The sequence below is a fragment of the Oryzias latipes genome, chromosome 17 (assembly GCF_053564925.1).
Source record: "Oryzias latipes strain Hd-rR chromosome 17, Olatipes_Hd-rR_3.1".
NCBI classification, from domain to species: domain Eukaryota; kingdom Metazoa; phylum Chordata; class Actinopteri; order Beloniformes; family Adrianichthyidae; genus Oryzias; species Oryzias latipes.
In genome coordinates, this window is record NC_136253.1 from 11813707 (window position 1) to 11831241 (window position 17535).

General features: G+C 39.5%; 1 protein-coding gene across 11 annotated transcripts in view; it reads left to right on the top strand.

Annotated features, from left to right (window-relative positions):
- Positions 1-17535, top strand: part of efr3a (EFR3 homolog A (S. cerevisiae)) — a 113544-nt gene that overhangs the window by 41148 nt on the left and 54861 nt on the right. For all 11 annotated transcript variants that reach the window (XM_023965572.2, XM_078934422.1, XM_078934424.1 and 8 more), the window contains 4 exons: positions 481-608; positions 1566-1716; positions 8456-8577; positions 16529-16678. In XM_023965572.2, the coding sequence (XP_023821340.1) occupies positions 481-608; positions 1566-1716; positions 8456-8577; positions 16529-16678 (551 nt within the window). The remainder of the gene's footprint in view (positions 1-480; positions 609-1565; positions 1717-8455; positions 8578-16528; positions 16679-17535) is intronic.

The window sequence follows — 17535 nt, forward strand, 5'->3', positions numbered from 1 at the left end:
TCATTGTTGTTTTTAACGTTTCCAGTGATTGTGAGGGTGGGTGGAGCAGAAGGCAAAGCTGTACTTCACAGCAAAAGACTCTAATGCAGCCACCTGATGGACATGAGTTTAGTGTGCAATGCTCCAAAAAAAGGACAGACATCGTGGCGGTTCGAGCACCATTTAGGCACAGGAACCATTTGAAAAGTACTGGTTCAGCACTGGATCATGTCCAAACAGTACCCATCCCAAGTATTTGATGCCCTAAGGTTGTTTTCATTTGGGACGAGTTGGGTTTTTAAGTGAAGAAGATGTTGCCCCACATCATTACACGTCCTCCACCAAAGGGTGCAGCACTCTTTCTCTTCTCCCCGTTCTGACTCCATGTTTCAGCTGCTGTAGAGAGAATCTGAACCACTGCAGGCTGCAAATGCTCGTTTCAGTCGTTGGTACATTTCTTTTTCCCCCCACCCTAATGGGTCCCGCTTTGCCTCGTATCAGGATGGCCTCAGCAAGTCCGACATGGAGAAGCTGACCTTCTACGCCGTGTCGGCTCCGGAGAAGCTGGACCGGATCGGAGCCTACCTGGCCGAGAGGCTGAGCAGAGACGTGGTACGACACCGATACGGGTGAGTGCCGCTGCACCTCCCAGCCCGCCATGCGGCTGAAACTCCCTCCATAATTTATGCCCTCGCACAGATAATCAATATGTTTCCGCTCCAAGCCAAAGAGAACCCGGGGGCGCTTGTCTGCAGGAGAGCAAATACTCCAAGCAGAAGGTTGACCTTCAGAGACAGAAACTGATGGGAAGGAACGGAGCTCTGATAAAGAGCAGCTTGTTTCTGCAACATGAATGTTAAAATGATTATGCTAAACGGCTCCGTTTGAGGTTACTTGGGAGTCATTATTGATTTAAAGATTAAAAGCATGTAAACAAAAAGGAAATGATTTCATTCTGTGTGGCTTTCCAAAAAAATAAACACACTTTAGAAGCTGAAAATACATTAGATAATTAGAAAATGCAGCTTTTTAAACTAAATGTATTCAATTGTGACAGTTTTAGTGCTAAATTAGATCTTTTTTAAAATGACGACAGAACCCACACGTTTAAGAGCCTTTTTCTGCCCAACCCTCAACTGTCTTATAGCTGTCATCCTTCATCTGCAGGGGGCGCTATATAAATATCAAATCTTCTGCAGCTGAATAAAGAACATAGATGAGCTTTACTTGTATGATTAGTTCTGTTTTAACTATTGATAATTATGAAACATTTCAGGAAATGTTTGTTTATTTATTGAAAAAATAAACTGCATCCACTGCTACCTGCTGTAAATATCTTTTGAAATCAAGAAATGACCCAGCAGTGCCTTTACACCCAAAAACAGTCTTCTTGAACATCTTGATGAATTAAGGAAGTCTTTGTTTTCCTACAGACTGACGATTACTTTCACTTAGAAAACACAATTGTGGTACGGCCCTTCAGGCCTGCTTGGCTCCTTACAGCCGAAAATGTCCTGACATCAGAGGTTCAGGATTAAACAGATGGTTGAAATCAAAGTCCAGTTTCAGCGTGACCTTTTTTGCAGGTACGTGGTGATCGCCATGGAGGCTCTGGACCAGCTGCTGATGGCGTGCCACTCCCAGAGCATCAAACCCTTCGTGGAGAGTTTCCTGCACATGGTCGCCAAGCTGCTGGAGTCCAGAGAGCCCGACCTGCAGGTTCTGGGAACCAACTCGGTGAGAGAAGAAGCAGATGATAACTCTGAGATCCGGAGCAGAGCTTGATTTTTGTATTTTAAAATTGCTGAAGAGAATCATGAGATTCAATGAAACAGACTTATGAATAACACAAATTGACTTTACACCAAAGAGAGCCCATTCTCTTGCAGATGTGGTGCAGAACCTCTGCAGTATTTCTGAGAATATTTTTCATCACATGAAACTTTAATGCTCCTGCTGACAGTGGAGCTCTTCTGCTCTCTGTGCATCATGCATTCTTCCACGAATTGTCCGTATTTCCTACTTTTTTTTGTTTTAACAAACGTATCGTGCAAAGACAACAAAGCTGTGTCACGTGAGCTGTAATTATATTTATTCTCTTGGAAGCCACAACCAAATCTGAGCCTCATTTTCTGTTTCAAATGAGCTGAAGGTGAAGCCCCCTCCCTCCTGAGCCCGCCGCCTCGCCATTGTTAGCTGCCCATCCGAGCCGAAACTTTAGAACCAACACCCTCTGCATTATTAATGTGTGATATTTAGAGTCTGACAGAGGAGAGCAGAGGCATCTGAGCCGTGGGGGGGTGAAGGCGCCTTCAGCGTCAGACGCACGCGGCTTGTAGGTGGAAGCTGTAATTACATTTTTCTTTCTTAAGCAGTTCCCTACAAAGCCGACGTACAATGAATGCTTCTGATTCGTGTCGAGCCAAACGAGGCCCTGCGTGTTTGTTGTAACGTCTGCCTGTTTGAAAAGTCTGCAGAGCTGCATCAACACAACTCAGCCACCAAACGGCTCCCAGCCACTAATTACCCACAAGCACTTTCCGTTTGTGTGTACATGTGGAGCGGGCTGCGTTCAAACAGCAAAAACGACAGGGGGAAACTCAACCAAAGCTTAATTTTTTAAACAAAACAAAAAAACAACTTTATTTTTATAGTACTTTTAATTAATTAAACAACAAACAAGGACATTTTTCCCAGTGGTCTTTTAAGTATTATTACGCAGTTTTTAGCCAAAATCCAAATAACCGTGTCGTTTTCTAGGACATAGTGTCTGTAGAGCAGCAGTCCTTCATCAGAAATTCATCTTTGAGTTGTGGGCGTGACTACTGACACAAACCATCCCCGCCCCCCTTCCTGTCCCCCATAACTGTTTTTATGCTCTCCTGCTAGCCTACAGACCCTCACAACCCCTAGCTAACATTAGCGGTGCAACAAAAATGGCGAGCAGCATCTGACGTACTGTATTTTTCGAAGGGTAAGCAGTGATTTATTTTTTTTGCATAGATTGCCCAAGGACCGGAATTATACTCAGGTGTGCCCTTTAGTAAGAAAAAACTATACCTCAACGTAGTCGTCAACAAGTGGTTGCATCATATTTTCGTATTTTCCTCATCACAAATACATTCTTTCAATTCGAATAAAAGAAAAATTCAATACAGTTTTTAGATTATTTTCTTTATATATGTCCTACATCATCATCAGAAAAATGTAACACTTTATCAGAGTGGCTGTTTAAGTACGAGGGCGTTTTAGAGTCACCATAAAAAAGTCAAAATAAGAGATATAAAGTCGTAAATGTACTTCTTTTACGCATCGTAAATTTACGAGATTTAAAGTGATGAATCTATGAGATTTAAAGTCGTAAATTTCCAACGTTAAATCTCAGAAATGTATTACGTTTTTTTCCTACATTTGTTTTAAAATTTTTATTCGTAAATTTGTGTTTAAAAAATCATAAATTTACGTCTTGAAATCTAATACATTTACGAGAATAATTAATACATTTAGCCGATGACTTTTAAAGTCATAAATAAAATAAAAAACCTTTACAAAAAAGTTTTGTAATCTGGCCCTCAAGCTCTGTCATATTTAAGAATTTGTAATTGACAGAAAATAAACAACAAAACACACAAGTTTCTGTTTGTGGCTACTTTTCAATGAAGTTAAAAAAACTCATGATTTTTAATTTTGTGAAAAGGATAAATCAACTGCTTCAATTTTTGAAAACTTTAAGCTTATTATTGCCAATGATTTAAAAATAGATTTATAATAGCTCTGTGTTTTAGAAAACAAAATAATCAAACATTAAATAACATTAATGTTTAACAACCCAACATTTAAGAAAAGTCAAATCCCTCATCGAATTGAAGCCCAAACAGCCGGCAGAACGTGGAGGAAGTGAGACATTCCGGTGACACTGAAGAGAAAACGGTCAGAGCTGAAGGTGATAAATCACTGCTCAGATAATTTATACAAACCCTTTACAGTAAGTCCAGCAGTGACATTTTTATTAAAACAACACATTTATCAACCTCAGGGTGAGTGTGGTGAAGGGACCTCACTGCTTTGTGATCCCCTTCTCCTTACCGCTCTGTCACTGAACTTTATCACAAGAGCCTGTCTGTCAGGCTGTGATGGCGACGAGGTTTTCCTCCAGGACTAAGTCTTGACAAATGAGTATCTCATGGAAATGCACTCAGAGCCTTCCTTTGGGGGGGGGGGGTTAAGTGGACTGGGAGTCCACATACCCCCTGTCTTTGTCTTCATCAGTTTCATCGGATTTGCTTTAGTTCTGTGATCATATTTTTTTGGAATTTATAGCTGATCCTGGACAAAAAGAAATTTGTATCTTTTTGTTTGTGAAAAATCCTTTTAATGGCTTAAATGTTGGAAGTTTTCTGCAATCTACAGTTTCCTTCTTCTTTTTGTGAAATTCCATCTGTTGACTTTGCTCTTAGTGTGATTTTCACACATTACATGCAGTTCACAGATGGTCAGAGGTGTTGGCACTCTTCAAAGGGAGACACTGCTTGACTTATTTTCTGTCTTAACACTTTCTGTAGAGACATTCATTTGGCAAAACTTGTGAGCAAGTCAGTAAATGTACAAAAACATGCAAATATAAAGATTTCTTAAAAAATTAAATCATATATACTAGATCTGGGGTGCTCATTACGTTGATGAAGGATGTGACGGTAGATCGCGGACCATTAAAGATAAATAAACCAAAAAATTAAAACAATGTTGTTTTTTTAAATATCCGTCAGCTCAGCGAATCATCATCATCTTCCCCGTGAAATACATCTCTTGATTGACATGCAGAAGAACCAATAGAAAATCCTCTGAAACAGGCGTCACTGTGTTGAACTGCACCGAGGACCAGACGCCCACATGGTTTACCACAGAGCATGAAACGTGATTGTTGCTTCTTTCTATTTTATAAAACAAAAGGCCTTATCTGTTCTGTGTATTACTACAAAATATTAACACACAACAACGCTATCTCCTTACAGATATTTGTGAATTCTCTCTATAGTTCCTGAGTTATCAGTACATGAACAGTGTTTTTGACTAAAGTTATTAGAAGTTGTCAACTTTGAAGTTGAATAAAGGGACTTTGGAGCATATTACCAGGCCATGACCAGTATTGTTCTACACGTCATCTCATAAACATTTGTTTTTCAATTAGTAGTAAGTAAACATTGCACGTTGGACTATAGATACTGTTAAAAATAAGTTGTCAACTTTGAAGTTGAATTTAAAGTGATCTTGGTGCACCAAACAATTCATCATGGGTAGCTGATAATAAAATAAATTTGTGTCTACTAATCGGTCTAGAAATGTAATTTCTATGTATACTTTTAATCCTTATTTTCCCTAAATTCTGTGTTTTTTGCGTTTTATTGTTTAGTATCGGAGTAGACTGCAAGGTGAAGCAGTGCGCGGATCGCAGCCTCACGGCAGATCTCTCAATCCTGTAAACTGGGTTGAATTTTAGCCTTTTTAGTTTACACAGCATATGTAGATTATGTCATGTTTGTTTAAATACGTTTTAAACATTTTCTATTGTATGTCCTCACTTTTCAGTTAATAGTTAATATATATGCATTTGTCTAACTTTAATTTAGTGTTCAGATCTGACATAAAACTGAACTGAAAAGACGTGAAGTGTGGAAAACAGCTGTGCTTTTTATGATAAAGACACAATCAATCATTTATTTATAAATGCATAAACATTTTTGGGAGGATTTTTACTCTTTTTGTTGCACAAAAAAAAAAAAAAAAAAAAGTTTCTTGTTTTTTCTTTGCTTTTTTTTAAACTGATTGTTCTTACTGTTTAAGAAAAAAAAAGGGGGGGGGTACGGAAGCTCACCTTTGGTCTCCTGTTGTCTTGGAAGCTCAAGGGGAGTCCACGATTTTATGTTTTGCTCTGATTAGCAACAAAATTGTGGATTTAGTATCATTTAAAAATGTCTCAAAGCTGGACTATCAATCAAAAATGGGAATGATAAATAAAGGAGGATTGATTACTGCTAATTACAGCTAATTAATCATTCAACTTTTTGGGCTGGTTTTTGTGGGAAACCGTGACTCTATCTGGCAACACTGAATGTACCTTGAGATGCAGAGTTTTTGTTTCTTCCTCTATAATGATCTCTTTAAGTGTTGACCTTTTCAAATCATCGGCGCGACCCAGTAGAAAGTGCTCAACCGTGAATCGCCTGAATTACCTCCACCATCCTCCACCCTGAGGCGAAGCTGCTCTCCCGCTGCTGGCTGCCATCCATCTGAGCCATTACCCCCAGGAGAGGTTAGGTATCAAATGAGAGGAAATTACCAGACATAACAGTGGGGTTTTGTCACTGATGCTGAAATGAGCGCGAGCAATTTGTTGCAGTGGACAATGACAGGGTAGTGAGAAACGCCAGCTGAATGCGAGGAGGAGGTAGAGGACGAGGAGGAGGAGGTGGAGAAGGAGGAGGCCTCTCCAGAGGACACTCTATGCTTGTTTGGAACAAGAAAATTACAGGCTGGACAGAAGGGGCCTGTTCTCTTGATGGTTGTCATTACCAGAGCCACGCAGGATTATGAATATGCTTTTAGTCACATTAATGTCATTGTTCGACAGACCCAGAGGAACACCTGTTTTTGTCACCTAATAGCTCAAAGGTGATGAGGTTCTCTGTTAGCAGCTTCAACGCCCTCTAGGTCTGATTTCAGGCTGCTGAACGAGAGCGCCTGTCAAGTTCAGCACTTGATCATTTGACTTTATTTTTAAGTGGATGATGGGATAATTATAAACATGTGATACTGTAGAGCAGGGCGGGTCCTCCATAGCTGCTGGTTTTCCAGAAATCATCGCTCTGTGGCTTACCTCATGTTCAAATACAGCCTAGTTACAAGCTAAGAGAGCAGGAATGTCTGTTACAGGTAGGTCACCAAACTAAAAGCATTAGAGATGCACTGACAAACTATTTAGATCGAAACCACAGATAAGATCATTTGATCAAAAAGCAAAACACTGTTAGAAAACCCTCATATCAATGTTGGCTGCTTATTTCAGAAGCCTTAGTCACATGTAGAGGGGGTGGAACCGTGCAGGTGCTACTGATTTTGGGGTAGTCCAGAGCCATGGAGGGATTTAGACAGGAGCGATAGCATCTTAAGTGGAGCGCCGATGTGTCTTGCCGTTCCCATTGAGGCTCATTGAAAAGAAAATGCCTGATTATCCTGAAGCATTTGTAAAGTAAACGCAAGTTGCGCCACATACTTATGACGCACACATGATGCCAGCATATCCTTACGCCACACTCTAGTTATTAGTAAGGTTTTAGTACTGAGCCCCTTACTGACACACGGGGTGTTCAGGTAATGGGTATATGTCCATAGGACGCTAATATGACAGACACACAAACTGCTCTCTGTCTATTCTCCTTACTCCAATCAGTCGAGCTGCACCGCAATGAGCACAGCGTATCACTCAGACGGCACCAACAAGCTCCTTCCACGGTCCATGGAATCAGGGGAAGGGCTGAAAAAGGAAAGATTTTACAACACATTTGCGTCACATCCACTTCACCCACACGTTACCATTGAGTGTTGCTGGCCCTAGGGTGCCCGTAGAAAGAAAAGTTGATTAAGATACTAATTTATACTAAAATTGTTTATGGGTATCTTTCTGTAGTTTAAACCAAAACATAAACATAAAATGTGTGAAAATCTTCAAGCATGTTACTCCCACTTTCCACATGTTCTTTATGTAATATAATGACGTGAAACTGGGGGGATTACAGTGGCGCTCTAGTGTTTCAGAAGCAGAAAAGTGTGAACAAGAATACAAAATTAACAAGTAAACTGTGTCAATGCTTCTCAAAACAAACAAACTTCAGACTGGTCAAAGCTGTGCTTGTATTATGTAGATTAGTTGCAACACAAGTTGTTGATAAGCCTAACCCAACAGTCATGTGACCTTTGTGGCTCCTGAACAAATTTCACCAACAAAATTCCCAACAAAAAGTCCAGACAAAGAGGTTCAGATGGGACCCAAAGTTCAATCCAAAAATGAAATGCCGATGTCAAAAACTTAAAAGCACCCAAGGACTGCTGTCATTGGAGGACGTGAGGGAAGCCTGAAACAAAGTTGCAGGAGGCGGAGTGAGGCGGTGTGCTGGACCACACTGGGCCTCCTGCAGAGGAAACAGACACACATAAACACTACTAAGGCCCGGGACATTCTGCCTGCTATTACTCTCGTTTAGTGACGCTGGGTGAAGTTTGACCCAGGTTGAAGGTTCCTGATCATGTTGCTTTCATCAGTAAACTTGACTGTCAGGTTTCTGTTCATCTATTCCTGTGACTCTACAATCTTTTTCTTTCATTAGGTCTCTGTTTTTGTACAGAAGACTTTGGCTGTCACGACGTTGACCTTATATTGCTTGTTAATGTTTCTCCCCCCGTCTGTCTGTCTTCTGTCTAGTTTGTAAAGTTTGCCAACATTGAGGAAGACACGCCGTCCTACCATCGCCGTTACGACTTCTTCGTTTCCCAGTTCAGCGCCATGTGTCACTCCATGCATGAGGATACCGACACCAGAAACAGGTTCTGTCACACAGCCTTTTACTTTTCAAACTCTATTTTTGCCAGCTTACATTATGTTTCTGCAAAGTCCCTCAGGGTTCACTGGTCAATCTCCTTTAGTTCTCTGTCCAAATGTTGCTTCTGCATTTTCCATTTAGAGGACATTTCTAACAGAATAATTACCTGATGGGAGTAAAAATGGATGGAATTTTCTTATTAGCCACAATAAGGGGTGGATGATGCTAGGAATTTGGGTATTGATCCAAGCAATTACAGGGTTTGTATCGATACTTCACCTTGGTATCGATATTATCGATACCTGGATCGATGCGCCCACCTCTAGCTGAAATCAATATTCTAACAACATTATGCGTCTTTGAATGAAGAGTGTACAAAAGTTTTAGCACAATGTCTGCTTTAGCTTGGATTTGCATAAAAGTAACTATCAGCTTTAGGAACTTTTCAGTTGAGTTCCATTGAAACAGTTCGGCTTATACCCTACAACGACCATCGGTGCCTATCTAACAGTAAGTTTACCTGAAAAAGTCCAGTGTCCTTGTGATACTGTATTCACACTTCATCAGACAGCCTACAGTGGTTTCATGAACACGCATTCAGTCAGTGCTGTACACACTGGACACAAAAAGAGCAACAGGGAGAGCGATTCTTCTAAAGTTTTTTTTTTTTTTACTGTGTACTTGCGCTTGTCCGCCACCCACAGTGGGATGAAACTTGATGTGAAAAGTCACATTTTTAATAGCAAATCCCACAAAACTTGCTCCAGGCTTTTTGCTTTCACAGTTCTTGTTCTATGTAGGTCTTGGTGTCATATTAATCCTGCCGGGCACAAAACGGTCATTAATTTGTCCTTTGTTATGTTACAACGGTTGGTACTTCTGTATTTTGAAGTGGACGTTACTTATACGTCACTTTCTAATCCGAGTCTGTGATTGGTCACAATGCTACCTACGTTGCCGCAGTTAAAGCGTGAAAAAAAATGGAATGCCCAATTTGTACGTAGTGCAGGCGACCAGACTTAAAAACTTGCGTGGGGACGCACGATCACGAGGGTTTCAGACGTGGAAGACTGAAATTCAGGTCTAGGCGCATTTGCGTAGACTTTTCATTGGAAGTCAACGCGGGTGATATAGATGATAAAGAGTCAGAGGCGCCCTACCTCCCAAACAAGCCATAATCAGTAGTAGCTGTAATGGAATTTACCCGTCAACTCTGAAAACAAACAAAAAAACAAAAACAAACCGTGACTGAAATGAATTTGTGAGACATTGGATATTATCAACAAACGCTTATTTTAAGAGTCAACACAGCGTCAATGGACATTTAGCGCAAATGTGGCTTAAAAATACCAAAACATAGCATCTCTTTAGAGAAACTTCATTGAAATTTGACATTTCTGTGGAAAGGGAATATATTCTTTTTATGTGGTAAATCTGAGCGTTAGTCAGTCACACATCCTTCATCATATTAGGGCAAATCACACTCAGTCATCCAGTTTTAATAATCAGTGGTTTTAATAATCAGAGCTGAAACGATTCATAGTAAATCCATTAGCAACAGAGGAGTTTACTCTGTGGAAACATTTGTAATCTTGTTAGACATTTTCCCGGAAGAGATGCACAGTTGGCCCTAATCTGTGAAGAGGGAAAGACCATCAATTAGTTGTGCACATCAGTCTTCAGCGACTTTAGGAGTGCAGGCCTGCAGGATTAGAGCCTGATGAGGATAACAAGCCTATTAGTTGGTGTGAACACACTGAAGTTGTGTGTTTTTCTGAAGATGTGCTGAACCGTGCTCACAGTTTTTGGTTGCATATATTCTGTTGATTGAATTCAAGGTAATATCCAAACTTAAGCCACAAAACACATTTTTGAACACTTGCTCTGCTTCTATACGGAAAACAAACATGTTTACCTTCGCTGAAAATACAAACTAGAAGGTTTTAGACTTTCACTTTGAAAAATTCTCTTTAATCTCATTAGGGATTCCTCTTGGTTAATTACTGGGCTCCATACTTTTCTTTCTATTAATTTTCCAGCTTTACTGTTTACCTTTCTCCAGCTCCAGCTTGTTTTTATTTTATTTAGCATTTGTGCAGGAAACTTCTAACAAACTGATAAATAAGTAACCCTCCAGCCATGCCTTACATTCACTTGCTAAAATCTGTTTAGCATTAAATGATATAAAGTCTGTCTTGGTTATCAAGCCATGTGCAGCTAAAAGAAATAAAGAAATTCTACCACTGAATGGCTCCAATTCATTTTGATGTGGACGGGCGGCACGTGAAACCAATATTTACAGTCTTTTTCAAGCTCGCTCTGGTGAATAGTCTGACGTTATTTGCAGAGAGCTCCTTCCAGCAGCTGAGCCCTCTGAGCGCTCAGGATATTTGTGCATAAAAACCCACTTTTGTCTCCATTTGTATGTATGAGGGAATACGCGTGCTGGTCGTCTGGTGGCGTGGCAGCCAGGAGATTCTTGGATTGCTTTCCAGTTATTTCTTCTTACCTCTCCGCTGCCAAATAGATATCACTGCATTCTGCCCCCTCTGTATTTCATTATTCCATTCAGTGGCGAGATGCCGGAGGTGAAAAAGAATCCCCTAATAGAATTTCTCTGGCGGAGATCAGAGTAGGTGGGAGTTGGGGTTACCTGCCCTGTTTGTTGTTATTGCTCTGAGAGTTTTGTGCCCAAAATGGAACTGTTAAAAGGAAAAGGCAGCCTCGTCTGGCCTTGATTGGTCCGGACTCCTGAGAATATTCCTGCTGTCAGACTCCATGGAGGCTGTGCTGTCTGGATCACCGGAAAGACTTGGAGATGTGCGAGTGTGTTATGTGTGTGGTCACACAAACTTAAGGTGAGGAATGGAAAACTCATTTTAAGTCCATTTCAGAGTAAACTTTTGACAGACTTTGAAAAATCTCAGTTGCACACCTTGTAACTCTTTGTTTGGCTCGATTTCGCTTCTTTCTGTTTCGTTTTGCATGAAGCATTCAAATGTTCATGAAAATTTAGGAATAAATCATGTTTTAGTCCTGAATCTTTTCAGGTGTATTACACATTCCTTTTTACATTACTGTTATTAAATGCATTTAGCTTTCATTGTTGAAAATCGTAGTTTTGCTTCTTAAAACTGTAGCTTTGCTGTTGATTTTGATTCCCATGTAGCTTTAGGTATTTAACAAATCATTTTAGGTATCTTTTGCTATATGACACATGCAAAACATACATATAACGAAATAGATTGACTTTATTAATCCCAGATAGACTTTATTAATCCTGAAGGAAATTTCAAGTGGCCAGCTGCCCACACCTAGAAAATACAATCATTCCTATCACAAATAAAAACATAAAAAGATAAAAGGATAAAAAGCAAAGAACAATTACCTAAAATCAAGTTTCTCAGAACATTTCAGCCTGATCTAATAAAAAATTATAGTAAAAGCCCTCTGCAGTCTGATGGCTTGTGGGACAAAAGACTTTCTAAAGGCCCGTACACACCGGGACGAATATTCGCCAGGCGTTATTCGCCAGCGTTATTCGCCAGCGTTATTCGCCACGTTTTTTGTGTTCACACCCAGGCGATTTTCGCTGACGATGAGCCGAGCGAACATGCAATTTCATTCCCTGACATTAGATGGCGCTTAATGTGAAACAGAAATACTCCTGTACACAAGGTGGCGCTGCGCAACTTTACGCTTCTTAAAGTCTCTTTTCACTCAGAAGAAGAGGGCAAGTATTTCAGCGCTTGTCAGAATCATACAAAGAAAACATGAATATTTCAAGCACCAGTAGCTCCAACTGGTGCTTGGTTCGGGGATATTTTAGGATGTCCGTCATTATTTCTTCGCGGCTGTGTTGACGCTACTTGGCGTCTATCTTCTTCGCTGGTATGTGTGCTCAGAAAGGCAGTTTTGTGTTTAAGCGCCCCGAAGTTGTGTTTTACTGTAACTTCAGAGGCTCCAGACACGTGTGCAAAAGCACCATTCTCATTGGTCGAATAGATTTCGACGCAACGCGTCGAAAAAAAAAAACGAACCCGAGGCGTTTTTTTTTTTTGACGCTTTGACGCGTGGCGTTTTTTCGCGTTGGTGTGCACACTCTCATTGGTGCCCTTTGTTTAGTCACGAGGCGTTAAACGTCGGCGAAAATCGCGCGCGAAATTTGTCCCGGTGTGTACGGGCCTTAAGATGTAAACTCCTCAAGTGTGACACCTAAAGACCTGGGGATTGAACAGTGTAGGTGAAATTTTCCCGATTTCTTCTATTTTTGGTAAGATAATAAAGTGTAAACTAAATATGTGTACAAACAGACAAGTAAACAAGAATTGATGGCAAATACATTCAAATTTTAATGGGTGTATTCAGACTGGACACAGCGTTAGAAATAAGGAAAAAAAAATGCTGGCAACTAAACTTGCTTGTCCTTCCCAATTTTTGGTTGTCCTTCGATACCGATATTCAACAGCAACGAAACCTACTCAATGTCAGTACTTACATCTTTATTTCTTCTATATGTCTAATATCAACTGCCTCTTATGATGGACATTTGAAAAACTCTTTAAATATTAAAAACAAACATTTTACTAAATTTATAAGCATCTGGTTACACAAAGTATTGCCAAAAACGTAAAACTAATATCTTTATAACTAGTATCTTTACACAGATTTAAATATTTAAATTGGTTCTTTTTTTCTTTGGTTTTCATAATCGTTGCTTAACTAATATAAAATACAAAGACTGTTGTAAAAATTTAGAATATCATATCAATCCCATGGAAAAAGGGTTTTTTCAGCTTATGTCAGTCAGTTCTGCTGAGTGAAAGTTATAGTGTTTTATGAATGTGTTTTAAATCTTTTTGCGTGTTTTGGAGACCTCTAGCGCTCGCGCCAGGTACTGTTGTTCAACACCATTTGAATAAACTTTATTGAAAAGTGAACATGTGGAAACAGAAAAGATTCGCTAGCATGCACGCACTTCGTTTTTTTCTTTTTTTTTTTTTTTTTTTTTTGATGCAGAACAAAAGTGACATACAGCAAAAGAACAAGAAACAATAAACTAAATTATACAGCTGAGCAAGGTGATACGTTTTAATAGCTTTTTTGTTTGTACTGGGGGAAATAGAATGTAAGTAACATCTAACTTGGGCTAGAAAATCAAGAAAATTAGGAGCTTTATGGCTGAATTTAGATTTGTGAATATAATACTTGGTTAATAAAATCAGAAGATTTATTAAATAAAATTGAGATAAAAATGTCTTATCATAATTAACGTAACCAAATAAAATGTTTGTCCAGGTTAAATTAAAATGTGGATAAATTTGAGTTTTTATCAAATTTGTCAATTTGTCCCATATTTTTTCAGTGTACGTGCAGGTCCAAAAAATATGCACCAACGTTTCCTCAGACTGAGAACAGAAAGAACAGTTTTTTATCAATATCCCTTTTTAGCCTTTGCATATACTGATTTGTTGGATAAAACCTATGAATGATCTTGAACGAAACCTCTTTCACTTTGTTGTTTAGAAGATATTTGTTTGGCAGAACCCAAACCTTTTCCCAACATATTTGACCATGAAGTGAAGTCCAGAAAGTTATGGCCGGGGATTCAGTTTTTAGCTCCTGCTGGAACAGTCTTCGGATGGCTTTGTTTTGATTTCTCAAAGCAGAGAAGCAGAGTTTTCCGACAGCAGTGTCCGTCACATGAAGCTGTGGTTGGGGAGCAGATGGAGTAGGAGTTCCTTTATAAAGATAGGTGAGGTTGAGGGAAACGGCATCAAAAACAACCGAAAAGTCCTTCATAGAAACAGGGATCTGGTAGAAGTGAAGGAATTCGGTGTAAGTGTAAAGTTGACCTTGTTGATTGAATAATTGACTAACTAGTCTGATATTATTATCAAACCACTGTTGGATAAAGATAGTTTTGTTTTTGTAAAGAATATATCTATTGTTCCAAATGTAAAACCTGTGAGGAGAAGAGAGGTTTATAAATCATGGACCAAGCAAGTAACATCTGTTTATGAAATGAAGACAGTTTGATGGGCACTTTGTCGGGCTTGTAGGTGCAGAGCAGTAAAAAGTCGAGGCCACCAACCTGGGAGAAAATATAATTGGGAATGAAGTTCCACAGAGAGTTCGGATTTTTTAAAAACTTTCTTATCCAATTAATTTTAAAAGTCATATTTAAGGTACTGAAATCCAGAAAGTTCAGACCCCCACTAGTGTAATCATTCATTAGAACAGATTTTCCTTAAATCTGGGCGCTGACCACCGAGATGGGCCGCCATTCTTCCCGTGACTCTCTGTGTGACTGCTTTTGTTTTTTCCGGAAGAAAAAAAAGTGCCCCCTACTGGTCGTTCCTGTTACGCATTTTGTATCAATTCGATGTCTCGGAGAATAATATACTTTTAATATATATATTTGCGTTTAAAAGTGAACGTCATATTCTCAGATAATAATTTTTATTTTCCTTTATAGTTTTTTTAAGCCCTGCTACACCCACTGAAGGAAATACGTTTAGAAGGGAAGGCTGATTGGAAAATTCTAATGACCGAGCATTCCACTGGTATTTAAACGCAGCACTTACGGACGGATTTGTGAGACGTGAAAACAGTCTCACGGTAGATCCGTGCGTAGCTTTGGCTTCGTGTGTGCGTAACAAGGGATTCGTGCGTTTTTTAAAAGATGTGTGTGTGTAAGTAGTTTCAAGCTGTTGTAATCTTAATTTGTGCATATGTAAATTGCATTTTGTATTTTTTTCATTTTATATTTATTTAACTTATACACAAAACGTATTATGTGAGTAACAAATCATGCACAAATCCAAATTTATGCACAAATCCTAGTTTACGCACGCACAAAGCAAGAATATGCATACACAAATCCTAATTTACGCACAAATCAAGAATTATGCACGCACAATTCCGGCTCAGTCTAATTTCTCTCCATAAACTACTAACATGATACACATTGTTTCTCCCAACAATCTATAAACACTTATCAGTGTCCTTTCTTAGCTGTTTTGTTCTCAGTAACCGCCCTGCAACATACTTGACGTTGATACAGGCGTTTAAAAATGGTCAGTGAGTTTGAATAAATAAAAAATCCCGACAAGGACTGCAAAGCGCAGGTCTTTCATCACTTCTGCCTCTAGTTACCTTGCCCCACCCTCTTAGTTTTTGGCCAATGACTGAAGAGATCTTTAGTCATCTGCTTTTCTTTACAAAGTTTGGTTGGAAACAGGAAAGTCTCCTTGACGGCAGTCTGAATACAGACCAAACATACGGTTCAGGACTCTATTTGGAGCAAATTAAGGGGACTGGGTCCAGTACAGCCTGAGTACACCTTTAGTTTCCTAAAGTTCAGCCCACTGTTGTTTTTCCACATCCAAATAATCCAAAAGGAACATAATTAGAACATTCTACCACACTTTAGGGTCAAATGTCTTTGCTTAATTCAGTGTTTCCACACATCAGACTGTTATGATGGACTGATCCTTTTCCGCTGACATCACACGTGTGTTGTCCACTGTGATACACTTGGTCATTTTTATGTTATAGTAAAATAGACCTACAATGTCTCAATCTAAATGGTATTTTCCAATATAATTAATGTAATTTTGAAATAAACTTTAATGGTATAGGTCAGTTTGATTGGATTTGATCAACAACTAGCTTTTTTTGTTGGTCATGTCTCTTCAGCATTAACACTGGTTTTGCTCTTTCAGATTTTTCTTAACATATTCAGCATATTTATTTTCCTTTTATGACTTTATTTACAAACGCATCACTGTTTTTATTCACAAAAACTGTCATTAAGTCTCATTTTATGTTGCATTTAGGTACAAAAAATGTCTTTCCCACCCAAAAAGACCAACAGTCTGTGCCGAGGTGGTGGAACTCATTTGGATGCGCCTCCATTCGTCTGAGCGTTTGCGTTTGTGTGTTTTCGTCAGGATCCGTGTGGCTGGGATTAAAGGTCTCCAAGGTGTGGTGAGGAAGACTGTGAACGACGAGTTGCAGGCCATCATCTGGGAGCCCCAGCACATGGACAAGCTGATTCCCTCCATGCTGTTCAACATGCAGGATGGCGAGGAGCCGGACAGGTGCGCCACTCGCTCAGCTCCTCTGTGTCCCGCCCCAGGGGCAGAACTGGCAGAGAAAACTCGGCTGTGGTTTGTGTCTCTCCATGACCCATTATTTTTGGCTTGAAAGCAGAGCTGTATCTCCATCAAATGTTAGATTTTTATAAGGTAGAAGCTTTTTCCTTTTGGAGGTGACCTTTTTAATGAGGCGGGCTTCAACAGAGAACTTTCCACCAAATCAATTATGCATGGAGCGCTGGGCTTTGCTCTCCCGGCTGTTCAAGGAGCCAAACTAGTTTTCCTGCATCATGAAACTTTGCTCCACAGAGGAGGAAGAGTGAGGAGGCTGTCTCAATGGAGCCTTCAATTCCTGCAATTTAAAATAATGACTTTAAACCTACTGGAAACCTTTTAATAATAAGCCTTTTGTCAATCAGTAAATAAATAACAGAATAATATTATTAATAGAAATAAAGGACTGCTCGACTTGACCCGTAAATTTGATAACTTTAGACTCCACTTAGCCAAATGTAAAAATACTTGCTCCTTGATTTGGACTTTAACAGCAGCTATTTGTGACTTTGTTTGGACTTATGACTTGAAAAAACTTGCCACTTCCACCAACACCTAAAGGCTTTGTCAAAGACCGCCTTCTCTTTGTGTTCATGCATGTGTCTTTGCTGTCTTTGCTGTCTTTGTTGTGCTGTTGGCACAACATCCAATCAAATTCTGTCCATGTTGTTTTGAATCAACACCTTCCAACCAATCAAATGCAGGACAACCAATAGGAGACGCTCCATCAATGATTTCCCAAGGCCATTACGTTTGGGTATAAACATTTTTGCAGAAGATGCAGCTAAAATAGAGCAGTCCGACAC